General features: G+C 39.5%; 5 protein-coding genes across 11 annotated transcripts; 4 read left to right on the plus strand and 1 right to left on the minus strand.

Annotated features, from left to right (window-relative positions):
- The first annotated feature begins 863 nt into the window (after positions 1–863).
- LOC143908082 (WAP four-disulfide core domain protein 2) lies at positions 864–3,126 on the plus strand. Of its 4 annotated transcripts, none has more exons than XM_077425376.1 (3): positions 864–1,022; positions 1,784–2,049; positions 2,477–3,126. In XM_077425376.1, exons 2-3 carry the CDS (start codon positions 1,818–1,820, stop codon positions 2,698–2,700), a joined length of 456 nt encoding a protein of 151 aa, XP_077281502.1. In that variant the 5' UTR covers positions 864–1,022; positions 1,784–1,817; the 3' UTR covers positions 2,701–3,126. The 4 variants fall into 4 exon arrangements, with proteins under 4 accessions (XP_077281502.1, XP_077281504.1, XP_077281503.1 ...); XM_077425378.1 differs by lacking the exon at positions 864–1,022 and adding an exon at positions 1,139–1,249; XM_077425377.1 differs by lacking the exon at positions 864–1,022 and adding an exon at positions 1,223–1,329.
- Positions 3,127–4,503: 1,377 nt separating this feature from the next.
- LOC143908085 (waprin-like protein) lies at positions 4,504–7,130 on the plus strand. Its single transcript, XM_077425381.1, has 4 exons — positions 4,504–4,648; positions 5,080–5,145; positions 5,922–6,098; positions 6,464–7,130. Exons 1-4 carry the CDS (start codon positions 4,642–4,644, stop codon positions 6,559–6,561), a joined length of 348 nt encoding a protein of 115 aa, XP_077281507.1. The 5' UTR covers positions 4,504–4,641; the 3' UTR covers positions 6,562–7,130.
- A 239-nt stretch (positions 7,131–7,369) lies between these two features.
- On the plus strand, positions 7,370–9,421 carry LOC143908080 (receptor-binding cancer antigen expressed on SiSo cells). Of its 2 annotated transcripts, XM_077425373.1 has the most exons (4): positions 7,476–7,774; positions 8,115–8,267; positions 8,339–8,446; positions 8,513–9,421. In XM_077425373.1, exons 1-4 carry the CDS (start codon positions 7,610–7,612, stop codon positions 8,690–8,692), a joined length of 606 nt encoding a protein of 201 aa, XP_077281499.1. In that variant the 5' UTR covers positions 7,476–7,609; the 3' UTR covers positions 8,693–9,421. The 2 variants fall into 2 exon arrangements, with proteins under 2 accessions (XP_077281498.1, XP_077281499.1); XM_077425372.1 differs by having other exon boundaries at positions 7,370–7,774; positions 8,339–9,421.
- A 147-nt stretch (positions 9,422–9,568) lies between these two features.
- On the plus strand, positions 9,569–25,427 carry LOC143908075 (protein DOP1 homolog). Of its 3 annotated transcripts, none has more exons than XM_077425361.1 (26): positions 9,569–10,622; positions 10,728–10,984; positions 11,104–11,381; positions 11,468–11,633; positions 11,745–11,934; positions 12,011–12,186; positions 12,280–12,546; positions 12,637–14,212; positions 14,292–14,554; positions 14,651–15,776; positions 15,849–16,271; positions 16,456–16,766; positions 16,909–17,107; positions 17,344–17,745; positions 17,841–17,977; positions 18,065–18,221; positions 18,326–18,697; positions 18,779–18,917; positions 19,096–19,267; positions 19,383–19,594; positions 19,679–19,831; positions 19,919–20,114; positions 20,689–20,700; positions 21,232–21,399; positions 21,477–21,588; positions 23,429–25,427. In XM_077425361.1, exons 2-26 carry the CDS (start codon positions 10,929–10,931, stop codon positions 23,636–23,638), a joined length of 7,473 nt encoding a protein of 2,490 aa, XP_077281487.1. In that variant the 5' UTR covers positions 9,569–10,622; positions 10,728–10,928; the 3' UTR covers positions 23,639–25,427. The 3 variants fall into 3 exon arrangements, with proteins under 3 accessions (XP_077281487.1, XP_077281489.1, XP_077281488.1); XM_077425363.1 differs by having other exon boundaries at positions 18,779–18,893; XM_077425362.1 differs by lacking the exon at positions 20,689–20,700.
- Positions 18,915–23,410, minus strand: LOC143908081 (uncharacterized). Its single transcript, XM_077425374.1, has 2 exons — positions 22,819–23,410; positions 18,915–22,255 (listed from the first exon to the last, which is right to left on the minus strand). Exons 1-2 carry the CDS (start codon positions 22,877–22,879, stop codon positions 21,732–21,734), a joined length of 585 nt encoding a protein of 194 aa, XP_077281500.1. The 5' UTR covers positions 22,880–23,410; the 3' UTR covers positions 18,915–21,731.
- Positions 25,428–25,630: the final 203 nt, after the last annotated feature.

A 25,630-nucleotide genomic window follows, 5' to 3' on the forward strand; every position in this document is an offset into this window, starting at 1 on the left:
ACTTCTGTCGCATTTCAAAAAGTGCAGCAACAATAAATACGAGACTGACGATGCTCGTTAACGCAAGTTCCTCTCTTTATGAGTAATATAATCAAGTCTGTTATGTAATGTCGAGTAATAATCTAATGTGCAATGCCACCTTTGATATTTACTATGATTTACAAAGAATTTGCGCTTTGAAAATCATATTACTTTCTCAGGATCTTCTCTCTTTCTTCCGGAAATGGTTCCCTCTTATTATTATTAAAATTGAACAAATCGATTTTGTTGTATATATGCAACGTAGATTCCATGATTCGTTAAAATTCCTTCTTTTTTAATTAATCAAATGCTATTTATTATGACTTGATATTTTTAAAGAAAGGAACATAAAACTTTTTTATTTCAAAACTTTTGATCAAAAACAGCACGCTCTAACATGCTATGTAATAATCATTAAATAAAAAAGAAAGCAAATAACTTTATCCTTTCAAACAAAATAATACTTTTCAGAAAGGAAACCTCATTACGAAGGAAACAGTCTGGACCGAAACCGCGTCCTTCCGTCCGGCTGAATCGGCCTCTCATTAATTAGGGCTTTAATTACAGTTGCGGTTATGGTTCACCGCCGACGTTTTCCGATTATATTATAACGGCCATATTCAAAGGCGTATCTGATACGAATATTACGAAGAAATAACAGTCTCTAAAACAGAGGCAGCCCCATGCGCAATTGCGAGAAGCATTATTTCAATATAAGTGCATCTAATTTTAAATAAATGTTATACCGGAAACGAGAGACAAAAAATGACATTGTTCCAATGTAAATTATAATTGTAAATTGTGACAATTGCATATGGCGTTATAAAGTTGCGCGTGGGAAAGGAGTGAGAGCGGTGAGATGTTTAATGCTCGCCTTTGGAGGGGGAAAGACGAAGCTGATGACTACAGGCATATATATCAGAGGTACCATTCATGTTGAGTGGCAAAAACAAGGAGACATTGATCACCTTTGCTACTGGCTGTATTCCTCGAGTATAAAAGTATGACATAAACAAATCGCATTATATACTTCAAGTGTACGTTTTATGTGAGGAGCGTGGTTTCTTCTATCCGCGCGTTTTTCGTGCAAACAGTGCGTTGCGCATTATTACAAAACAGTGAAGCGCGAATGTCGAGGGCAAGATAAATATACGGAAAGATAAGCCGGCGTGTAGCAAGCGATCTTTCAGTGTTGCGTTGTTTATAAACTCTAGATTAGTCTATTAACGTGAATCATTTAATATTCTTTTATTCCGTTTTTCCAAATTCGCGTAGGAAAGTGTGAAGGATAAAAGATGCGAAAATTTGGCTATAGTGAAATTAATTATTCTGCATTCCTTAAAGCGGGCTTAAAGCAAAAGAGGAAATATAACAAAAATGCTATTCTGAAAAATGCATTTAATATGTTTATTTCATACCGGGAAAATAGAAGCGTATACAATTCTGTTTATTCCTATATAATAAAATTCTAATATTGCTCCCAAAGATATTGACAGAATAAAAATTTTAAATGCATTTTTCTCAAAAAGTGTTCTCGTTTTATATCCTCTTTTCTACCATCATTCAAATTAATTATTAAAATTGTATTATAAAAGTGTTATTTTAAAATTTATTAAAACATCTTTTTAAATAAGTTTCTCGATTTTTCTAACTAAAAAATTTCATAAATTTATTGCTCGATACGACTTTCGAACAGACCGAATTATCGAAACTTATTTTGATCTTTTATTCGTATTAAAAGTAAAATATTTTTCATGCGTAGCTCCCAATACTGTGCTATAGTGTCCGGCAAAAGAATGAAGTTGCTAGTCGTGTCTCTAGTCTTTGTGGCGACGATCGCTATTGCGAGAACGCAAACCAGATACGCGACCAAACCAGGCTCGTGTCCACCTGCCTTACCTGTACAGTTCTGCGGACGATCCTGCTACGTTGACGGACACTGCGCAGGAATCGGCAAATGTTGTCCGACCCGATGCGGTGGTTCCATCTGCTCCATGCCTGTCACGATGACGCGACCTGCCCAGACAGGTGAGTAATCTCCTCGTCACACATTACGCCTAATTTGTCGACCTGAAACAGAAACATCAATTCGTCATTTTAAAGCGATTGTAAAATTTATCGTATATTTTATATATGTGATATTAAACATTTAATTAGTAAAACAAAGTGTATATTATTTTATCAACACGCTTCAAAAAAGTCTATGTAATTTTGTATTTATCTTTTTTCTTTCTATTACAACCAATATAGAAAGAACTTTCAGGAAGGAAACTATTCTATTAATAACTCTCCTGAAGAGTTACAATTTTGGCCATTTTTGTATTGTCACCGTCATAATAGTCGTATCACGTATGGTGATTGAAAAATATTGTGATAATATTTATATAAAAATATAATAAATTAATCATAAAATTCCCAAGCTTGTATATAAAAAAATGAATAATCTTTTGTGCAGATGAGAAACCAGGATCTTGCCCATCGGTACCAAAAGGAAGATGGGTGTGCTCATCAACTTGCAATGGCGACAACGATTGCAGGGAAAACTTAAAATGTTGCAAAAATAGATGTGGAGCCCTAGCTTGTCAGAAGCCGGAAACTGAAGTACTTGAAACCCTCGAAATTCCAATTCAACCGGTTGTTCCGCGCATCGGAAACGATTACATTGATTACTATCCCTAATCTCGATTTTTACGTGCCTATTACATTTATAATAATTAAAACATCCAGCACTGATTTCATAATGATCACGTTATCGCATAATAAGTGTATTTTTTTGGTAATAATTTTATTTTTTGCGATCTTAACGTTTACTATTTTATATACCTATACATGTTCTATTATCTTTTTGCCTGCAATTCGGAATACAATAGAATATTTGTATCGTAATACCCACAATTATATTTTTATCGTGAAAAAATTAAAATTAGCGGAGACTATATTAAACTGTCATGTACACGATTAATAACATCATTTTTGTATTTATATTCCTTATTTTTTATACCTGTCGTATCTCAAGATAAATTTATCAATTGTTAACAAAAGAGATAAATAAAATTCATGTAAATAAAATGACAAAAAAAGCTATTAAAGTATCCCAGACGGACATTTAAATCTCTACTAATCGATAATTCTAATAAACAGATTGATATAAGCAAAGGCCAAGGTTATACGCAAGAAACAGCATCAAGGAAAATGCACTTGTGTTACCAGTGGCGGATCTATTGACACGATTCAGAAATGTGCTCTCGGCATATAAATATGTATCGACGCAATTTAATTGCTCGTTAACCTTTATTGTTAAGTGATTGCTTTAGCAGATTATTTGATAAGTATCAAAACAAACTCCCCATCAATTCCACGTAATTAGCTTTGAATTTATTTGACTAATCAATAACTATTCGAAGCAATAAACAAAGGTTCAACAGCTATGAATACTAAAGAGAGAGAGAAGAATACTAAACGAACGTCTCAAACAGCTATTCATGAAGTACGGATTTGAAATGCTCACAACAAGATTCGTGAGAACGGTTCTACAATTCGGATAAAGCTCTATAGTCAATTACACTTTTGATCATCAACCACAAAAATAATTAGTTATAATTAATAATTTAAATATTATTTATTTCACCTGGAGAGATATTCGGATTTTTTACTAAATTTAAATTATTTTTTAAAATATAATTAAATTACAGCTGTTCAAATATTAATTAAGTAAGACACGAAGAAAAATATCCTCATGCTGAACTAAATTAAGATAAATGTACAAGATTAGAAGCTATATGTAAACTTTCAGCATAGCCTTCATCAATAATCAATGGTGTCGTTCAATTTTAATTTAAGAAGCACGCAGATATTTCTTATTGCAACGTAAACGAAACTGTAATGCTAATTACGTGATTGTAGCGCATAATATTCGTGCTTTATATCTCATCGTCATTTACGTCACGATGCAACGTGCGGAGAAAGAAAGAATAAAAAGCGCTCGAGTTCAAGTAAACGGTATCGACAAAAAAGTTGACTGGACCAGTCCGCACTATAGACGAGCACGAGTCGCGATTTATTCTGTGACCATCGTCCACGTATTCATCATACCTTACGAATATGATAACATTAGGAAACCCTATAAAACAAACTTTTCGTAACTATCCTATCTTTAAAATGCGATAAGTTTCGAAACTTAATCTCTTCGATATCACGTGTTTTTCCGATGTCCATTGACTCCAGCAATGAATCATTTAGAAATATTCCAGAAGACAATAAGACCCTTTTAGGCTCTATAAAAAGAAAAGTCTCAAACTACAAGCTAGATCACTGCAATTCCTTGACACACGTTAAAGATCTCGTCATATACTATATATTGTATTCGTTAAGCGTAGTATCGTGTAAAATTATAAATATTGATGCAAAAGTTATGAATAAACTGTTTTTCTTATCGTAAGAAATATCTCGACTCCTACAATTCGTTGTGTATCGCACTCTCTTCTTGTCGCGTACTCGCTCGATGCGTAGAGTAGAGGTGGAAAACATTATAAAAGCCGGTGCTCTTATCACGCGTCCAGAAGTCTCGTTGAAACCTCGCCGCGGAGTTTTAGTCAAGATTATTCAAGAACGGCTCATAAAATGAACCGTAAGTATTTCAATTGCGCAGCCTTGAAAGTTACAGACGACGCTTCTCGTAAACGCGCCACACGGCTCCCATCACGTAACATCGTTAGCATAAGTCTTATTGTTAATTATGGTAGGTACGCGACGCTTCGGAAATTCGGCGACAATTCATTTGTGATTGCGCCACGAAAGCATTAGATCAATTTTACGTATCACATCTATATATATAATTAATTATGGACTCTGAAAGTAATTGTACATTTGTGTAATTAATTCTACATTCAAAACAATTAGGTGATATTAAATATAGTGACGTGTTATCGATACCGTAACTATAATTCATGTAAATGACACGTTTGTGGCGAGTCTTCCTTTCAAAGCCCACTTCAAATTGGATTATGGTCTCACGTTCCCTGGAACTAACACCGAGTTTGCGTAATATTTACTTTCCAGGAAGCTTATTAGCGTTCGCGGTAGTGCTGGTTCTGCTGGTCGCCGGCACGTTCTCTCAAACGTTTTGTAAGTAAGCACCACCACTTATATGCGCGGGAGCACCGAATGCGAAAATATGCAATTGCATTTTTGCATAGCTCTCACACACGAGTCTGGGAAAACCGTTTTATTTTCATCGTGTTTTATATTTCAACAAAAAGTTGAACTTCTAAAATAGAATCCGCATCTCTCCTCCTACGAATCGAATATATAATGTTAGCACCTCGAACTTTTTGCTAATAAGAATCGATTCCAAACTTTTTACAAAGAAATATGTTTACTCTTTCTCAATTTTAAGACTTTCTATTTATGTATGTAGATTTAAAATTTTCATAGTTCAGATTTAGTTTTCTCACGAAACGCATATCTGCATATCGGGAAAAAGAGAGTGACGCGGTGCAACACGAAGAACTTTAATGGATACTTAAAGCTACGTAATATTCAATTATAGCATCCTCGCGTGCGCGCGTCGTCAACAAAATAAACGCGTCGATTGTGACTACAACTTGCGATTAATTTGCAACGCCATTAGCAATTAACCTGCGTCATGTAATCAAAATAATGTTCAGGGTGCGGAAAGATAGAGATTATTTTTTAATAAAGTAATGACGATGCAAGTAATAAAGTAAACGATCAGCGATATTCATAACGCTAATGATAATTATGTTAACGGACGCTAATAGCACCGAAAAATTAATCGCGAGAATCGCGAGAGCTAAAAAGGAACGATCTGCAAATATTAATCTAAAAGTCACGGAGAAGTTCCTGTTAATTATCGTCAATCGTTGTTAATCGTTCCTCAGACAAAAGTGGCAATTGCCCGATGAGGAACACCGTGAGCAATTGTGGCTCCAGGTGCATAGGGGACGGACAGTGTCCGTTCAATCAGAAATGCTGCCCGAACAAATGCGGTTTCACGTCGTGCGCAGATACCAGCCCCGTTAACACCGGCAGTGACGGCGGTTACAAGGGCTCAAGCAGTACGTACGATATATTATACATACGACAATCCTGTTTTCACGGTAGAGTTAAAACCTTTTGCGGTCGAGCGACGCAACGCTTCGCAGCCTATTTAATCGGCAAACTGATGTGTTTTCAGAATCATCCAGAAAAATTCCTCGATTCACGAAACTCATCGATCAGAGATGAGACTGAAAATAAAATATACTTGTGATTTTTGCTCATTAGCGAGAAGTAATTTCGACCGCAAAGGGTTTAAAAACGCGTTCAAACACAACAAATGTATCTCACGCTATCTAAAGTTCTAAAGAAACGTACCTCGTGATTTTTCGTCGACTTCCCGAGCGTCTCGAATCACCGGAACATCCGTTGCGTGTTTTTGCAGATCAGCAGGCTGTTTACTGCAACGGAGTGAAGTGCGCCGCGTACGAGAAGTGCCAATACGATCGCAACACCAGACGCGACAAGTGCACGCGCGTCTAGAAATCGAATTACTCCGTTATATTTTCGCTGGCAAACGAGAACTCGATCACACATTATACGCAGGCAATTTTTATAGTAAAAGGACAGATCAGCTTGCTTAAAATATATATGCAAAAAATTGGCCGCTTCTTTTCTTACGTCGCGGCGAATACCCGAAGGACAGATATCCATTATTTTTATCGATAAACGGCACGATTTTAATATTGATTTTTACATTATAAATGTAAATTCGTTATTTTCTGAATTGTAGTATACAGATTATTTTCTAAAAATATTTTGCTACGCCGTCTTGGTCGGGCGAATTAAGGTCCGAGAGGTGCTTATATTTAAACAAATGCTTCAAAATTAAAGAATTAAGTTACGCCTTACGCCATTTGCCTAAAAAAAAAAAAATGCCTACATTAACCCTAACAATGAGATATATCTCCGCGAGTCTGTTTGACTCGATTGTAATAACATTCACACTGAAATAGAAACTCAACTGCGATATGTGAAAAATATCTAATTTGTTATAGACACACACTTGTATTTGCGTTGATTTATCAATAAAATCATGTAAAGGCACTAAATATACGTGTCCGTCGTTCGCGCGCCTTCGCCGTCTTCCATCTTCCATTTCAGAGTGACTTCGGTCAGTTCGATCCAACTTGAATTATACCACCTATCGGCGATTAACTTCAATCAATTCAATCCGACTTTCATCAAATCACCCATCACCCCCTAAACACGTTTCGATAGTCGCGCCGTTCGATATCGAGCGCTCGATGGCTCGATCTGTCAACCGACAGCGCAATCGTACGGGGAGCGGGGGCGGGGGAGTGATCTAGGTTATGTACGTCCCAGGCAGGCCCGTATCTCTTCCGGCTCTCCGATAAAATCGTATCCCGTGCGCGAGAAACGCGCGAGACGATGTGAGGGCGAATCGACTCGCATGATGGATCGCCGATGCCGCGTCCGCGCCCGGTAACCGCGCGAACATCCGTCTTCCGGCTACGGAGGAGAGGTTAGCTTAGCTTCTCCGTTCAGTTCGGCCGACCGAGCCGAAAAAATGGCCGTGGAGTTTCTGACGAATCGGCTCAAGGCCCTGCTCGTGCTGCTCTTCGGGATATTTAAGCGCGCGATGTGCTGCCTCCGACGTCGAAGACGATCGTCCTGCGACTCCGTGCCCCTGTCCACCGTTGGCGTGGTGCCGAACGTTCTAACTAGCTCGACGGTATACTCGTCAGTCATGTGTCGTGCGATACCTCCTATGTCAAGTACATGAGAATAACGATGTTGCGAGAATATATTGGTAGAAACGTAACGGTGCTTTAGCTCGTCGAAGGCTGCGTCACAATATTCACTGCCGGTGATATAAACTACTGAAAATCTGTAGTCTATATCACGTCGCTGGCAGTGAATATCGGAACGCGGCTGAAACAAGCCGAGAAAACTATAATATGATGCCTTCGTAGGGTATAGTCTTCGTGGATTATAAAATGGAGAACATATTGCTGTGCGCTTACGTATCTTGAGTTTTAAAATAATGCTCATCGAGTACGGTATCGTTTAAGGAAATGGAGCAGTGGGACAAGTGGGAAGAAAATCCAGTTGTCGTTATACCGGACAAGCCGGTCGACACGGTACGAGCGAAGATAGAGCAGTATCGACAGCAAGCGATCAAGCCTCCCGATTCGCCCACCGAGGAACAGCTTAACTTTTTTGAGGTAACTCTAAAAGGCTCATTTTGAAACGGTCGATAAGAACACTAAAGATTTTACTTTTGGACCTCTTGTAGGATATGACTCCAAGAATTACCAGGCAGACGAAGATTTTAATAAAGGATAAGCGCGCGGACGGCTCTTGCAACGTCGCACAGTTCACGGCCATGGATCCTGTTCCGACCGTAAGTTTTATGCTGGAAAGCGAGCTTGTAACACTCCGGAGACTCGTGTTTTTGTCGTATGTCCAGAATGAATTAGAGGAATGGGAGGAAAATACTACTGGTTGGGAAGTGGACGATTTTAGCGACGCTACCAAAGTGCTGCGAGAGCAAAGAAGGAGAGAACGGGAGCAGCGATTAATGGAGCAACAGCAGAGAAGATTGGAGCGCGCAAAACCACAACCCTTAGGTGCAAAACTGTGTTCCTGATGCGAGACCACGAATATGTGGGGATTAATATCAAAACGCACAATAATGTACAACTCAAGTGGGATATTTTACACGCCAGATATTTTTATTATAGAAATTGGCACGTTCATATTAACTCTCTATTACTCGATGTAACTTTTTTGGTACGACGTGACAGTTTTATTACTTTCTCGATTCTTCTTTGCGATTGCTAGTCAGTCGTTGCAAGTTGAAAAATATGACGCGAAAATTCCCTCTTTAAATCTTGCCGTATTCAAAAAATGCAGGTTTACTGTGTTTTATTGTATAGTTTTATATATTCGTTCTCCAAAAGGGCGGTAGAGGGTTAATCGTGAGGAAAAAATGCGATACTTACTGCAGAGTGATAAAGTTGCATTTGTATTATGTTAATGCATTATATTTACTATTAACTGTTATCTTACGAGATTTACTTGTTTTGTTATACCGTCTTATCGGAGCGCGTAAATGTTCGCGAACATTTCTCCAGTATTTAAATATCGCACGGGTTTCTCGTATAAATGTAAACGAAAGAATAAGGTGTAAACAGCGTCGATATGACTGTCTCCCCTAAAAATAGTAGTATTTGTAAACATTCCGTATGAATTTTATACAAATCTCGAGTGCGATACTTCTGAGCTTCCGTGCAAGCGGAATAAATCTGTTTTGTAAGTTTACAACAAGTCGATATATGTATATTAATCAACTGGGAAATAATTTGTCATTTCACAAGTATTTTTGTTATTTTTACAATTCCTGTGTAATTTCTGCGAGTTTTGTTGGAATTTTTACCGAAATTCCGGAAAACGAAAGAGACGACTTTGTTACATTCTTTTCCTTTTGTTATTCATGCACGATTGCTGAGATAAATGGATCGTGGATTTTAAAGTGTTTCGTAATAAAAAAAAAAGAAAAAAAAAGAATACGTTTACGTTTAGACTTGGAAATACCCCGCTCTCAAACGTTCCACATATGTTCCACGTATCGAGGCTGACGAAAGGTATCTTTCTGTAATGTGCGCGATGCAAAATTGTGCCTAAAATCCTACGTCGTTGCGAAAGAGATCGGATCGTCGTGCAGCCGCGCGAGGAAAGAGACGCCTGAAGAAGTTTTCTAATGATTCATTTTTTTAACATACTTATATATGGAAAAAGGGATTACATATCAGACACGACGAAGTATACAGTTGGGAATTTTGCTGCGGGCGATTCCGCCGGTTGAATTAATCGCCAATTAAATTTAATCAAAAGTCGCCTTCGGTCAATCGAGTCCGTCGAAAGGTCGTCCACGACTCCACGTCGATCCGATACTCGTCACGCGCGTAACGTCAACGTCAACGTCAACGTCAACGAACGTCGAACCGCGAGAGGCGAGCCGTCCGAGTGCGGTCGGTGTCGGTGCGTACTGCGTCTCGGTGGCGCATCGGACTTCGGAGTCGTCACTCGTCGGTCTCCGATAGCCCGATCCCGAGAGACCCATGGACTCCCGAACTCCCGAGGGGGAATCGGAGTTTCGGAGTATATAATCAGATCGGAAGTTCGGAAGCGCGCGTCGCGGCCGTCGCGCCACGCGCCACACGGTCCCGCCGGATACAGCTGGAGGACAGCTGGGACTACCGACGATCGACCGTTTACGTGTCCGGGAGTTCGAGAGACGTCGGGGGGATTACCTGGCGGGGAACTTGGCACTTGAGGAGCGATTTCAAGGACTCGAGGCTGCGAGCGCCGAGCGGTACGTCGACTCGGTGAATCGCCGCTGAATTCCTGGTGGAGGGAGAGCGAGACGGCCGCGCGCCGCGCTACGACGAGATAACCAAACCGAGATAGCGGGCCGACGACAGGTTTGGCTCGTGTAAACACAGACGCGTAGACGCGAGCTATGAAACTATGAACGACCGCGGCCCAGTCGGTTCGTCCGGTGAGAGAGCGAGAGGGTAAATTTCTGTTTCCCTGGAGTCCGGCCGAGCGGGGAAAACGGCCGCGAGACGCGTATACATATACGGGCTCTATACGTGGTAACGCGGAGGATTGATTTCCAGGTGCCGCGGTGCCCGCCTTATCTGAAGCCACGATGTGCCGCGCGATAAAACCCGCGGCGTAATTGGGGAACCTCGCCGTGACTCATTGTGCCGTGAGGTAGAAATCTGGAATCATGTAAAGTGATGTGGAGGAACAGCATCGTCGCAGCGTAGTTCGTTTAGTCGCGAAAGATAGAGAGAGAGAGAGAGAGAGACGCAACAATGGGTTCCATCGCTCTGGAGGAGTACGAGTTGATGAAGGACTCGAAGTATCGGGTGTAAGTAGATTAGCATGTTTAGCATCAGTGGCACATGCGGCTCAGTAATAATTGTAATATAGTTGACATTTTATCAGTTTAAAGAACTTGTTGTGATATGTTATATATTTGTCGTACAGCTATGTGTCCGCTGTCGACAAGGCCCTGAAAAGCTTCGAGTACACGAGCGAATGGGCAGATTTAATTTCTGCCTTGGGAAAGCTCAACAAAGTGCTGTTGAGCCATATGAAGTTTCCCGTTATTCCAAGGAGAATCAAAATATCGAAGAGATTGGCCCAATGCATGCATCCGGCGTTACCTTCTGGTGTTCACCTAAAAGCTTTAGAAACGTACGACATTATTTTTAAGTGTATGGGCACTAATAGGCTCAGCCATGAGCTCTTCATTTATAGCGCGGGTAAGTGTCACCTGTCGAGAAAAACGTGAAAGAAATAATGGTAGGCTATTTTGGTACATTCTGTATACTCGTCTGTTCTCGATTAGGGCTATTTCCGTTATTGGGTCATGCCGCTATGAATGTCAGGCCGTCATTGTTAACCGTGTACGAGACGCACTTTGTGCCACTCGGCGAAAGGTTGAGACCAGGATTGAGTGGTTTTTTAAGCGGCGTCCTCTTGGGCCTAGAAGATGGATCTGATCATTTTGACAGGTACGATCTACGTTATTATCTTTGCAGCATTTTTTCGTGTTATATTCGTAAATAATATGTAGAATTTGTGCGTGAGTGATATAAAAATGTATGAGAACATTATTTTACCAGAACTAACTCCTTACTGGAGAAAGTGTGCGAGGGTGTGGGTGCGGAACACTTTTATGCGTGTCTCTGGGACTGCTTGGCTTCAAACTCTGGCATTCGATTGCCTGCGATATCGTTTGTGCTAGCACATTTCAACAAGAAGCTATCAACGGAGGAGCAAAAATATATTATGGGTACTAATACTAAAATTATGGTGAGAAAAATTTTGCGTTTAAACAATGGATATACATCCTTAAAATTTGATCCTCTAATGTACTGTTTTATAAAAGATTTCAGCCTTATGTGCTGGAGTGCGAGACACTTCGGTGTTGGTGCAGAGAAGCGCACTGGATTTTCTGTTGATAGGCTTTCCTATGCACAACGGTCAGTTAACGCATCGAGATATGATATTGTTAATAAAAGCTGCTCTGGTTACTATATTGCGAAGAGACATGAGCTTAAACAGGTAAAGGAGGTCGCAATGTATGACAGTCTTCTTCAAATTTTTATACTTTATATGTATATATTGTATATATTTTCTGTCGCGTTACAATTGTAGACGTTTGTTTGCTTGGCTGTTGGGCACTGAAGTGAGCACATCGATTTTAAAGAAGAAGACCCACGCAACTGCAGATACTAAAGAGGATGTAACGTATTTTGATACGTATTCGAAGGAAATGCTAGTCGAAGCGATAAAATATCTGCTTAAAGAAGCGTGCGAAGAAAATTCGCAAGATTTGAAGCCATATAGAATACTTGTCTCGTTACTTGATAAGGTGGATATTGGACCAATAATTTTGGATGACATTCTGTTTGAAGTGTTTAGGTAAAATCGTCTATGCGTTGTAAAATAAAATTATCCCGTTGAAATCGAATTCTTCGACATGTTTTCTAACAATCGCACGTTACATTTTAGAACATTTTATAACGCGTGCAAACAATCCGTGTCGAGTCACGCATCGAAAGCGAATGAAGTGGTGAAGTCAGCGAATCTGTTATTTTCGACTCTGGAACCGTCGTACATATGGATACATTGCGGGCATCTGTTTGAGAAAGCCTGCAATACTAGAGCGAAGACGCGAGTCGCGATCGAAGACGTCGCTGTCAGACCGGTCGGTAGTGGAATGCCGAATCTCGTGGAAGTATGCGTGCTAACGGAATTTTTACTTGAGACTGTGTCGTTGGACGCGTTTATCGACACGCCGTCTGAACATCTTCCTGGCTTATTTTACGAAATAACCAGCAAGCTTTTATATCACAGTAACATCCTGTCCCCGATGGAAATTTCGAAAAGCCTCAAATTGTGCGGCAAGATCTTGTCGAGAGTGCAACCAACGATGATAACGGCTCATGCGGACAAATGTGGTGAAGTAGATACCAAGTTGGACACGTCTCTGAATAACATTACAGTTCCCAGCGATAATTCCTTAACAGCGATCCCTTTAGAGAAGAGTCAGTCGGATAGTAAATTGAATAAGCCCGACACGTCCAGTATCCCCTTCGTGGAGAAAAGCCCAAGTACAAGGAGAAGAGCCAATTCCGGCGGTGCCGCTAAAAGGAACGAGAAGAAGTCGAAGAAGAAGGCGAGCAAAAGCACTCCCAAATTAAACGACGCGTACACTATACAAGCCGATGGCAGTAGCATATCCGTTATAGTGAGCGAAGACCCGAAACCTTTATCTAGAAATAAAAGCATGGACGATATTAAAGCGAGCTGCATTGAGACCGATGGAATCTCTTCGAAGAATCAATCTTCGGACAGCCGTCTACCCACGTTGAAAAACTTCAAGAATGTTACTCAAATGGGATCGACGGGATCCTTGTGTAGGGGACCATCTCCGGCGTTTCAGGCACAGCACTCCATGTTGGAAAAGTGCCTGCGGCAATACGAAATATTTTATGTTAAATTAATTAGCAATCGGATACTCAGCAAGGAGAGAACAGTACAGGATATGTTCGATCATTTAGTGGTGTCTTATCCGAGAAAGAGTTTTGACGAGAGAATGCGTTACTTGGAATTCTTGTTGAATTCCAGATTAAACATAGACGATTCCGGATTCTTTAGTCAAGACACATCCGTAACCGAGGATACCAAGTGCCTGGATATTTTTCACCTGTTTCTCGATATGGCAGCGCAATCGGAGTGGATCGAAGCCATGAAAATAGCGTCCAGCTTGTTTGTCGAGTTGTCCACATTTCCAAAGTACTTTTTGCCCGGCGACGACGTACTCGTGGAGGAGGAGCCAAAGTTCGAGCACGTTCTTCCGGATTGGTTGAAAGTTTTAATAGTCTGTTCCTGCTGGTTGCAGAAACAACCCGCGTTACAGTTAACGAGCATCGCCACGTTATTGGACTTGGTGGCATTGTTGAAGGCACACAATGACGTCGAGACACATCCGAAAAGTGGAGAAGGTGTGACGACGGTTATTATCGTGCCTCTGTTGAAGCAATGGCATGTAACTTACTTGATGCAGTATACTAATGTGTTTCAGGTACACCCCAATAAGATTTCTGCATTCGGTACATCTCATTAAAAATAAAATATTAAACATAATTACTTTTAACATAAAGGTATTGGCACATTCCTTGTGGAATCATTTGGGCGAACTTCCCGCCCATAAGTTCAGGATGCGTTGCGTAGAACTTTTGCACGAATTGCATCACGCTTTATACGATTCCTGCGACGCGGTCGAAGATCTGATAGGATCTGCGCTCATCTCTGAGAATCCCGAGAAGAGGATCGAGGCATTCGGTAGATTCGCCACTTTGTGGCATTTAGGACGAGAAATCGAAACGAATCCAAGGTTGCGTGGCTGTCTCAGAACTTTTGACCAGTAAGTAAAAAGGTTTCTAATGTTTGTCCAGCTTTAATTATGTAACATTTATGGTTTTCACGAAATATTGCTTTTGTGTTCTGTCGTGTTGCGTAGATCCTTATTGAAAATATTGGACAATCTTCAGCTTGCTGATAATTCGCCGTTAAAGCTGCAGGCTCAATCGTGGCTGCTACATTCCTTGATGCGCGGCGACATATCGCGCGTGATAGATCCCCTGCTGACAATACTATTAGATCCATCCACATGTCGTATGAGCGTCCTTCACGTCAGTATACAACACAGTAATACCGTCCTAACGAAGAACGATCCCGTGGAGGAGAAATCGGAGGTACAAGACGACACGGAGGGTGCAGCGAAAATTTACGCGATCAGTTCGGTCGATGGTAATGTGATATATCACGTGAGCGATAGCGTGGACGAGGATAAAAGGTGGAAGAAGGGTAAGAAGAAGAAGCCGGCGATAAATCCTGTGAAGATAAAACGAATTTTCGCGGTGACAACGCTGGCGACTGGTGATAATTGCAATCACTATGTCACGGAGAGAAATCAGTTTATGAAGGAACTCGAGGTACCGCCCAGTATATCCGGCAACAGGAAGATTTCCGTGTTTGTAAATCCCCTCTCGATCAACTGTAACGAAAATTCAAATGACTCTTTGACGGAGGACGATTCGTTGCCCCGTATGCGTAAGGGAACGGAATTGCTGAAAAATGCCACCCGTTTCAAGAAAATTGATTTCGACAAAGGTTCTACTGCCAGTTTAGACGAGAGTCTATTCGAATCGACGAATTCCAGCTTGAAGGCAAAGGATAAGAGTAGCTACAAGAAATTGAACGACGATGTCGATTCGTCGTCGGATTCCATAACGAATAGCTTGGACTCGAGCAGTCCTGAAGTAACTAACAAACAGTCGAAGCAAAAGAAGGAAACTGTCATAATGCCGGGCAGTTCCAGGGAGGTGGCGGGCACTATCATAAAGGGCAGATATTACAGCACGAACGAATTCAGCGCGAATTACGATCATGATATCGGCAGTTTCGAAGCGAGCGCGGAGGTGCCCAGCTGGACGATGGACGACGACGAAGGCGAACTCGATGTCAGCACCACTGCGGAAGAGTACTTCAACAATTCCAGCTGCACCAGCATAGTCGAAGAGATTTTGAACGAAGTGCTCGATCGTGCAATGCAACTGTGCGACATCGCCGAACCACCTAAAAGCGTAAGTATCTTGTTATTTGGCTTGGCGAAATGACAAACGTCGCAATATCTTTTCGTTCAATACTTTTTGCAGGAGGAAATTCCACAGCATAACGCGAAAACTAATCGAAATGTCGGCCTTGGTGTTCACAACCTTCACTCTCACATGTTGCTCTACTGTGGGGTGTATGATTCGGCCAGGACTCTTTATGCTCTGCGTACACTCAGGAACGAACTATTGACGAACATGCGAATGTTTCTGTGTTGCGCGGCAACAACCGGTGTGACGAATGCAACAAAGAACACAGTGTTATTAAACTTGTTGGCAAGACATAGGAAAAGTGTTTTTGGTCGGAACTTTCATGGTGATGTAGCTAATACGGAATTCATAGCGGCTTACAGGAGTAGCATGTATCTGGAAGTGTTGATAAGCGTATGCCTGTACTTCGCGAGAAGCTACTATCCAAATCTGGGACAGATGAGACTTACGTGCGAAGAGATCGCTGGTAATCGCCAGGTGTGTGCTCGATTTTAAAAAAATGTCTTAATTTAATGTCTTAAAAAAACATTGAAGGAAGATATAAATTAAGAAGTGTTATAAAATTTTTTTTTAAATATTTATTTATTTTTTTTATTAAACTTATATTTATTCTTTTTAATGGATATTGTTAATTATGTTGATAAAAATATCTCCCACATAGGTACAACTTGCGAGTGCAGAGTTACTGACGCTAATATTTTCCGAATTAATCCCGATCGTCCGCGATTCTGGGAAAGGCTTTAGCTGCTACATAGTTGATTTATTGGCTAAATGTAAAGTACAAAAAGTTGCTCTGCACTGTCTTGTGTCTAGTGTTATGAGCATGAAGAACGCTCACAAGGAGAATGAGGATGTTTCCACGTTTACTGAAGAAATCGTGTTATTTAATGACCCGTTTGTCGACAATGATGTTAACAAATGTAAATATAGAGCAAGCGATCATACGGAAGCTTTCCAGATACAGTTGTTACGGTAAATATGCAGCAAATATACTTGCAAGAATATTTCGCTAATTTGCTACTGACGAGACTATTCAAAATTTACATTAGCGTTAAAACCCGTTTCAGTTGTAATTGTGTAATTTTTTATAACGATTGATTTATTATTTTTCTAGGTTATTGTTAGCGTTAATTATGTTGGAGCATCAGTGTACTAGTCAAAAAGGAGAGGAAATTAATTTAACGACGTCGCCTATACTAAGTTCGCCGACACGGACGTCAAACTTGATCGGGAACAGTTTGAAATATGTCTCTGGGGCAGCAATACCACAGCAACCGATGTTCCTCGCTAGTATTCTTAGCGCCCTGCAACTCGTACGTAATTTATGTCAACGTACATTGTCAAATCGGTTCAAAAGTTTATACCCATTTTTTAAACACGATAATCAAAGCACGATATAACATATTTTATTAAATTATATATAATGTTTTTAAATTATAAATATTGATTGTATAAGTTACGAACCAATCTGATTAAGTAAAAAGTGATGATCGGTCTAACAAAATCACTAACGAAATAAGTAATTCGTATATGAATACAAATTTTGTAGGATCACATGAGACATCTTCATCAACATTGGACCACTCTTGTTACGTCCAGTCTACCTTTTATGGGACCGTCTTTAACATCCGTTGTAACGTCGGTTATTCATCAGCTGTGCTGCAATATTGAGCACCTAGCGTCATATTACATCAGCGAAGAAGCAACATTGACATCAAAATTACAGGATATAAGCACAGTGGAATGCTGCTTGCCTGCAGATTACACCGTAACACATTTGGAGGCTTTGACGTACTTGCTGCATTACTGTCTATTGGACACCTCTCAGCAAGTTGGATTCTCGTTTAATCAACCGTTAAGTGGTACGATACAAACGGGAATTCCCGGTGCTAATCCCGGCCAGATATTCAACAATCTCATACACGTCTTTATGCCCAGCCCACTTTCTCCGGTTAGTTGGACAAAATATATTTTATAATTATGAAGTACAATTAATCGATATTTGATTTATTCGGTACAAAATAACAAAGTTCTCGTTTTTTATAGGATTTATCCACAGCGAAGGATAAAACTGGTGCGAACGAGCTGCAGCAACACGCCAGAAGAACAGCATTAAGCCATTTACCAAGAATAATAGCATCATTGTCTGCTTTATGGCAAGCGGTTCTGGCAACAAAAGACAAGTATACTTATTTGTACTTTTTAATCAAATATGTAGAAAAATTGTTTATATTGTATTAATGCAATATCTTTTTAATAATATCGTATAGCGAACAAGCCAGTTGTGTGGTGGGCAGTCCGAGAATAGTCAAATATCAATTATTGGAGCTCCTGTCTCCAATTTCTTTTCATCACGGAGCCAACTTCTTGGCTGCAGTCGCGGTTGCATGGCACGAAAGGCGCCAACCATCCGCTGCGTCAAAGAAGGTACCCGACGTTATATATCTTTAAAAAGATAATAAAATGAAAAATAAAATAGTATTATCAGTTTTGGAAAGAATGCTGAGTTGTAATTATTTCGGTATTTCCAGATACTTCCGGAAGCCTGCCCTAATCAGCAAGTAATGGTTCATCTTGTTAGTGCGATTCGTGTTATGCCCATTGATACTTTGGTGCACACCGTGCATCAAGTAGTGAAAACACCACCACCGATACATGGAATCAAGCAAGATTTCTCACTAGAAGTCTCGGTGCTAGAATTACTTTATGTCTACATGCAGAGTAACACGTCACAATCGCTTATCGAGTCTTGGGCATCCTTGCTCAGTTTATTAAAGGATGGTCTATCGCTAACAGCACCTGCCCAATTTCTCTTGCTGGCTATACTGAACGAATATGTACAAAAATGCCCACCTATGCAAGAGAAGAAAGACATCAAAGACTTGCAAGACGTGTCTGCGAAGGTTATTATCTCTCTTGTGTAATTTATTGTACAATTAATAACACAGTTGCTTATAATAAACTATTCTTAATAAACATTTCAGTTGATCGAATCGTGTTCGCAAATAGCCGGTGCTTGTTTAGAGCAAACAACGTGGCTAAGAAGAAATTTGGCCGTCCGAGAAGACGTTTTCGAGGTGGTGGAAGGCTCTTCGGAAGGTAAAGAGGGAAAAAATGGTGCTGGTGCGTAATGTGCAATTTATTTTGTAGACATATTCGAAGAATCTTTAACGTAACGGCAAATTCTGTTTTGTTTTCGCGCTTTATCTTTCTTTTTTCTTATGCAGTCTGGCAATTGCAAACAGCTCTATATTCCTCCCGCAATATATTCGTGATTATCATTGAAAACTTTGCGTTACAGTAACACCCGGAACCCCACCTAATGCGGCGTATAGCGTTCAAGCGCAAGCGGTATTAGCGGAAATACTCGCACCACTGTTGGATGTTGCTTACGGTTCGCAAGAGAAGGAGCGCGTGGTAACGCTCCTGACAAATCTCATGTACAATGTTACACCTTACCTAAAGAATCACACGTAAGTTTAGAAAATGGCTGCGCTCTTCAACCGTAGAAATTTTATTTGGATTTCTTTGAGATTCGGATAAGATAGAACAGCGTTTGAACTTTGCCTATTTTATCTAATTTTACAGGATAAAAAATATTGCCTCGTTCACCGCTTGCTCTCAACTATTGGCTTCCTTATCGGGATATCAGTACACGAGAAAGGCATGGCGCAAGGACGTTTTAGATTTGTTGCTCGACTCGGCCTTTTTCCAAATGACACCGGCCTGTCTACCGTATTGGAGAACCATAATAGACAATTTGATGACACACGACAATACTACCTTCAGAGATTTAATGAGTAATGCACATTTTACTACATTTTTGATACGTGTGTCTACCATAATCATAAAAATTAACACATTACGACTGTTCCGTTAAATAGATCGCGTCTCCATGGCTCAAGGCAGCGGGATCAGTATATTTTCTTCGAAAGAACAGGAGTACGAGCAGAAAGCACAACTCTTGAAACGTCTGGCGTTCGTCATTCTTTGCAGCGAAATGGATCAGTATCACAAATATATGCCGGAGATACAAGGTGAATATTCCAGGAGTATATAAAATGTATTACGTATAATTAGGTTTTTACACACATACACATATACACTGATTGTTTTGCTTTCAGAACGTTTAGCAGACAGTTTACGCCTACCCCAAGTAATCCCGTCTATTCAGGCGCAAGTGTTTCTCTGTTTTCGCGTACTGCTATTGAGAATGTCACCACAACACGCGACATCCTTATGGCCGGTCATAGTTAGCGAGCTTGTTCAAGTATTCCTCTACATTGAACAGGAATTGAGTACAGACAGCGAAGAATTCAGGTACGTAAATTCTTCTGATTCGTGTGCTTATTGAGCAAACTTGCTTATGGGACGCTGTTGCTTCGTATGTGCATGGTATACGTTTATTTATAATACGCAGTTATCTGTCTTGAAGTATCGAGAGTCGAGAGTACTCTTCTCATTCTTTTAATTTTCTTTCAAAAACTTATGTTTTGTCTCCAAGACTCGTAAACATCGGAAAAGACCGCTATAATGAAAATCTTTTTATGCAGATATATTATTAGTATATTGGCATCGATAATGGTTTGCATCAATTTTGGGACCAATATTCAGATCTGATATTCACCAATATTTTCAAAATGCTCGAAACGACAAAAACCGCAATCTCATAATATGTAGAATAGAAACGCGAGACAAAAGTATGCGATTTACTTCTCAGGATCTAAAATATATGTGTAGATAAAGGATGTTAAATAGCATAATATTTGTGTATGTCTCCCCCACTAACATGGATACTATCTAATATCGTACTGTTTTTGGCTCTGTTTCGGCATCTTCGCGATTTGATGGGATTTGTGGTGCCTCCGTAACTTGAATGGTGTTGGGACGGCAGTCGTCATAGCAGGTAACTCGATGGTCCAATGCATATTCGACATACCGCACGCGCATATTGTTAATGTTGTAAGGGTACTCGAATACAGTGATGTAAAAGATATATTTTAGTTACAGTGTCTAGGAGTATGTTTAGAATAAAGTCACACAATGCTTGAAATTATTTTTATATTATATTAAAATTATTTTTACATTATATATATATACAAACTTCTGGTTTCAAGTATAAAGAGGTGAATGTACTTAAGAAACAGATAAATGATCAAAGAACTAAATGTAAGTACTTGCTGTGAAAAGTACGTAGCTTTAGATACAAATATTCAAAAGAATAACTAGGACCACAAGAGAAAAGACTTTACACCACTGTGTCGAGGATGTCGAGAATGTCAAAGGGTATTACTAATAATAATTTTGTATCTTGTTGATCGAGCTCTGCGGGGAAATATTGCATATTATTTATACCTTGCGGAATCAGTTAAAGTTCCCAAGAAACTTTTTCACTTTGCCGCGATCTAAATGACACAGCATTTACATTTCTTTGTAGCTCGCACATCAAACTGTTGTCCGCTCTGGACTCGTCGTGGGCTGTTAACGCCAGCAACGGACTTCAGGCACACGGGCATCCTCACTGGTTGCAACTGCAGCTGGCTGCCGCCAAGCTGTTAGACCTCGCGTTGCTGTTGGACGCGCATAGATTACCACAATTTCAGATGTAAGCGGAGAGAGAAAGATTTTGAAGCGGCGCGTATTTCGTTGCGAGATAATCTGTATTGTCCCGCTTGTTTACAGGTATAAATGGGCATTCGTCGGAGATGCAGCGGCAGGCTGTATGGATAACAATAACTTATCTTCAGACTTTGTGCCGCATATTACGAGAATAGCAAAATTGATGGACAGTAAGGTGAGCTACCACGATTGATGCTTTCGCGACACGATAAATTATTTGGCGCGATTGTCGGCTACACAGTCGACCTTATTTCCCGCACTTGCGAAGAAGAGTAGCTCAATGAACGTTGAGAGCGTAAATATATGTCGATATAAAGTTTAGTAATTGTAATTGTAATTTTTCGTCGAACATTCCTCGGGTAACAGGCACCTCTGTATTTTCTCGTCAAAAACGTACTCTTCCTTGCACTCGCATCCGCTTCTGCATGGCGTGTAACAGTCTACTTCATCCGGTTTTGAACATGTGAATTGGCAGAGACAATGCGTCCAGACCGATCTGTCGTCGCACTCCTGAACATTCTTGGAACGCATGTAACCGAATTCGTCATAGTCGTACCCGGGAATTCGATGTTTGGTGTATCTGTAAACTTTCTCGGGCAGTTTGTGCCAGTCAAACTGCTTATTGAAGGGACTCCTTTCAAAAGAACCGATATTGTCTTTAAAAACAGCGAAGTTTGAGCTAGGATACGCGCCGTCCTCATATTCTGCATCGTCGAAATCGTTTGCAACGTAAAAATTGTCTTGCGCGACATTGTTGTATTCTTTATTAATACTTCTCGAGTGGTCCGTTGATAAATCTTCATAGAAATCAAAATCGTTGTAGTCGGAGTCGCCCGTATATTCTGTAATAAATGCAATAATTAAATTATCGCAATATTTATTAATTGATACGCACATTAAAAGTAAATAAAATTAATTACTTTTATTTCGTTAAAATAGGAGAAGATGAAATAGATCACTACGTCATAAGTCGCTTCTTGTTTAAACGTTTTAATTTTTATTTGTCTGATGTTTAAAAGATTCATTTTAAAGAACTCAGAACAAAAAGTTAAATAATTTTTTTTATTTGAAGGAAATTGAACTAATTAAATTAACTTGGTAGGAAAGGCCGTCCCGTCACAGCCATCTCTTCATTAATAATTGGCATCAATTAACTTACATTATAACCATTTAGAGCATTTAGAATATAATCATGAACAAAAAAGATGAACATTTATGTTCATAAATATTTCAGGATTATATTTATACATTCTGTATAAATGAAAGAACGTGCACAGATAAAATATTCAAGACTTAACAGAGAGAAAGCACTTTATATGAGTCTATGTTTTTCTTTGAAAAAAGGAGATAGAAGAAAAATATGAATCGTTTATCTCTTAAATGATCATATTGCTTTAGTACTCACGTGCAGAAAGAACTATTACGGTGCACAGACTGTAATAAGATAAGATTTTCAGCCAGATCATCGCTGTGATCGCTTCTGCACAGACTGTCTCGACAAACTCGGTGTACACTGTTAGGATTAAACTATACGAATAGTCTCAATTGTCACTGTGACCCTGCTCTTATATCGGTTCCACTTAAAGACATTGCTGTTGGTACGTTACGAAAAAAATTTCATTTAATCCAGCTTTGTCGTTTGTGTATTTTAATTAGATTTTTTTTTTCGAGAAGCATAAAAATTTTTATTAAATAACGATTATTGAGATCTTGCGTTCGTTACATTTAATATATGTGTTACGAGAATGAAAATTATAGGAACTTGGTGTAGCACCACTGCGGCAATACTGAAATACTTATTTTATTTTAGTATCGTGAGAAATCGCATATATATATTCGTTTTTGTACCTAAGCCAATGCGCGCTCTCGAGTCGAGCGGTATTGTGCAACATTTGGTGCTACAAATATAACTTTTCTTTGCATATTGTTTCGCGTTGCTCCTTTATAATATATAATAAACAGAAATATTTCTTTCCTTATTATTTTCTTAAACTTATACCGATCTCTTTTTGCAGTTCAAGCCAGAAGGTCCACCGCCGAAAAGGAATCCGGGGGAGCTTCTATTAACGTCGAATAACGTTCGTTCTTTGCAAGATCTGCACCATTTCTTCTCAAGCCTTAGTCGTGCTACGTGCGACACATACGTGCCGATAAATAACACGCAACTGGAGACTGTAATCGAGCAGGACTTCCTTGAGAAAATGCCAGCCGTGCCAGCGAGATAGTAAGGATGCTATAGTGAAGCTGTATAAGTAATATTCGTTCGTCAATCGGGAAAAAATGTCGTTAAGACGCTTTATCCTTTGATATATTTATAAAAAATATATACGAGGTATCAAGGAAGTTCGCCGCACTTAATTCTATACGTAAATATTATATTGTATAAATGTGGCACAATTAGAATACAGACATCCAGAAAACGCGCCAACTGCTTCTGTTATTAAATGTTTCGAAGCGTTTGCTTGACAAATAAAGAAAAAAAGAGAGAGAGAGAAAATTTATTCTGTATCAATGAAAAGTATGCTAAATTTGAGGACAAACGAATATTTGAACGAGTTTTAGTCGCACAAGGAAAAAAAAAGGATTAATACGTCGAGAGCTATAAAATGGACAAATCGATCGTGAACGAAATAGGAAATTTATTTTCTATTAATTATATAAGAATCAGGAGAGTGAATCTGGAGCGTGTAAAATAATCGACATTTTCTGTTACTGGTTTTACTTGATTAAGCTTTCGATTTGTCTCCTCATTCGGTTGTGAATAGTTATCAGCATGTATAATATGGCAAGCTAAACTCGCTCGTTGGCCTGCTATTGTAAAATTGTATGGAGCGTGTACAGTGTAACATAATATTTATACGGAACAAGGTCTTCCCACTATTTTCTGACACACAACCGTCACAATTTTCGCCGGTAGCTTTATTTCTCTTTCTTTAACTTCCCATGTTATCGTGCAATTTAAAGTGACAGATCGCAGGAGGTATCTCCACAGGTCTGAGTAGCAAACTCCGCGCTGAAATGCAGACCATGAAAGATGAATGAACGGAGAGATAGAAATTCAATTAATGCCCCCTCTCCCTCCCCCCTCCGCTTGCAATACGAAGTGTGCGAATATTGATCGTAGGTGTAGAAGTTCATGAGATTTCACAGTCAAACCCCAGGCGGGGTGGAGCGAAGATACATTGGGACGGTCCAGTTATGTTTTCGACGATGTACCTGCATTGTTCTCGCATGCGTCATCAAGCCATAGTCTGCCTTCGTCGCGTTATCGAAGCAGCTCGCTCACTTTTATGCGTTTCGAACTACCTGATCAGGAAGGCACACCGTGAAGACCCCTTATGAACTTCTATCTTAGTTGTCTAACATAAAGTTATCCTTATTGCCGAACGCTCTTCATCTTAACGAACAGACTTTGCTATGTAAACCGATAAATCGATATTACATAATGCAGTATAATATATACGCCGTATAAATAACATGTGCTTGAAATAAGACATTATATTTTTATGAGAAATTAATATATACTGAGAAAAACCTAATACCAAGAATATCTACTTAATCCGTACGGCATCCCCGTACAAGCTTCTGCACACAGTTAGGAAAAATATAAGAACTCGAAGATAAGGGGTCTGTTTTCTGTCACTGAACTGGCTGCACTGGTTCAGAGTTTATCTTTTTTACTCCACATTGGAAGGAAAAATATAAACTCTGAACTAGTGCAGAGTCAGTTCAGCAATATAAAACAGATCCAAATAATAGAATATATAACGGAAAAAAATGTACGTTGTCTATTTTGCTCAATAAAAGTTTTAAAGTTGTCCGTTAGGACGCATATTGTTACTACCTTTCGCATATGAGCATGTTGCTAAAAGATCTTTTCTTTCCAACTAAAGTAATTCTTTTAATCCAAAGTAGTTCTTTCTTCAGTTTTTCGACCAATAAAATAAACCAACCGATAAAATAACGAACGAATGAGATGGCAGAATCACATTGGTAGATATTCTTTGTCAATAATAAACGATCGTGTCAATAAAGTGCTATATAAAGTGACATATAAAATTTATACTATAAATTTATATCATATATTATATATCTATGTATATTCATGTCTATATACATAATATCAATTTTATAAATTTATATTATAAATTCTATGTACTCGCGACTCGTATGTATCTAACATAAAAGAAAAAAATCGACGGCTTACACAGCGGATT

The sequence above is a fragment of the Temnothorax americanus genome, unplaced genomic scaffold (genome assembly GCF_048541705.1).
Source record: "Temnothorax americanus isolate GAGA-0224 unplaced genomic scaffold, ASM4854170v1 Scaffold9, whole genome shotgun sequence".
Classification (NCBI taxonomy): domain Eukaryota; kingdom Metazoa; phylum Arthropoda; class Insecta; order Hymenoptera; family Formicidae; genus Temnothorax; species Temnothorax americanus.

Bases quoted from the DNA above. Each gene is read 5' to 3' on its own strand.
- LOC143908082 (XM_077425375.1), top strand. From the start codon at position 1,414: ATGCATTTAATATGTTTATTTCATACCGGGAAAATAGAAGC. The intron at 1,455-1,783 runs GTATACAATTCT...TTTCATGCGTAG, and splicing joins CATACCGGGAAAATAGAAGC to CTCCCAATACTGTGCTATAG. The intron at 2,050-2,476 runs GTGAGTAATCTC...TCTTTTGTGCAG, and splicing joins GACGCGACCTGCCCAGACAG to ATGAGAAACCAGGATCTTGC.
- LOC143908085 (XM_077425381.1), top strand. The intron at 5,146-5,921 runs GTAAGTAAGCAC...ATCGTTCCTCAG, and splicing joins CACGTTCTCTCAAACGTTTT to ACAAAAGTGGCAATTGCCCG. The intron at 6,099-6,463 runs GTACGTACGATA...GTGTTTTTGCAG, and splicing joins CGGTTACAAGGGCTCAAGCA to ATCAGCAGGCTGTTTACTGC.
- LOC143908080 (XM_077425372.1), top strand. From the start codon at position 7,610: ATGGCCGTGGAGTTTCTGACGAATCGGCTCAAGGCCCTGCTCGTGCTG. The intron at 7,775-8,114 runs GTATACTCGTCA...GTATCGTTTAAG, and splicing joins ACGTTCTAACTAGCTCGACG to GAAATGGAGCAGTGGGACAA. The intron at 8,268-8,338 runs GTAACTCTAAAA...GACCTCTTGTAG, and splicing joins AACAGCTTAACTTTTTTGAG to GATATGACTCCAAGAATTAC.
- LOC143908075 (XM_077425361.1), top strand. From the start codon at position 10,929: ATGGGTTCCATCGCTCTGGAGGAGTACGAGTTGATGAAGGACTCGAAG. The intron at 11,382-11,467 runs GTAAGTGTCACC...GTTCTCGATTAG, and splicing joins GCTCTTCATTTATAGCGCGG to GGCTATTTCCGTTATTGGGT. The intron at 12,547-12,636 runs GTAAAATCGTCT...GTTACATTTTAG, and splicing joins ATTCTGTTTGAAGTGTTTAG to AACATTTTATAACGCGTGCA.
- LOC143908081 (XM_077425374.1), bottom strand. From the start codon at position 22,879: ATGATCTGGCTGAAAATCTTATCTTATTACAGTCTGTGCACCGTAATA. The intron at 22,256-22,818 runs GTGAGTACTAAA...CATTTATTACAG, and splicing joins CGTAATAGTTCTTTCTGCAC to AATATACGGGCGACTCCGAC.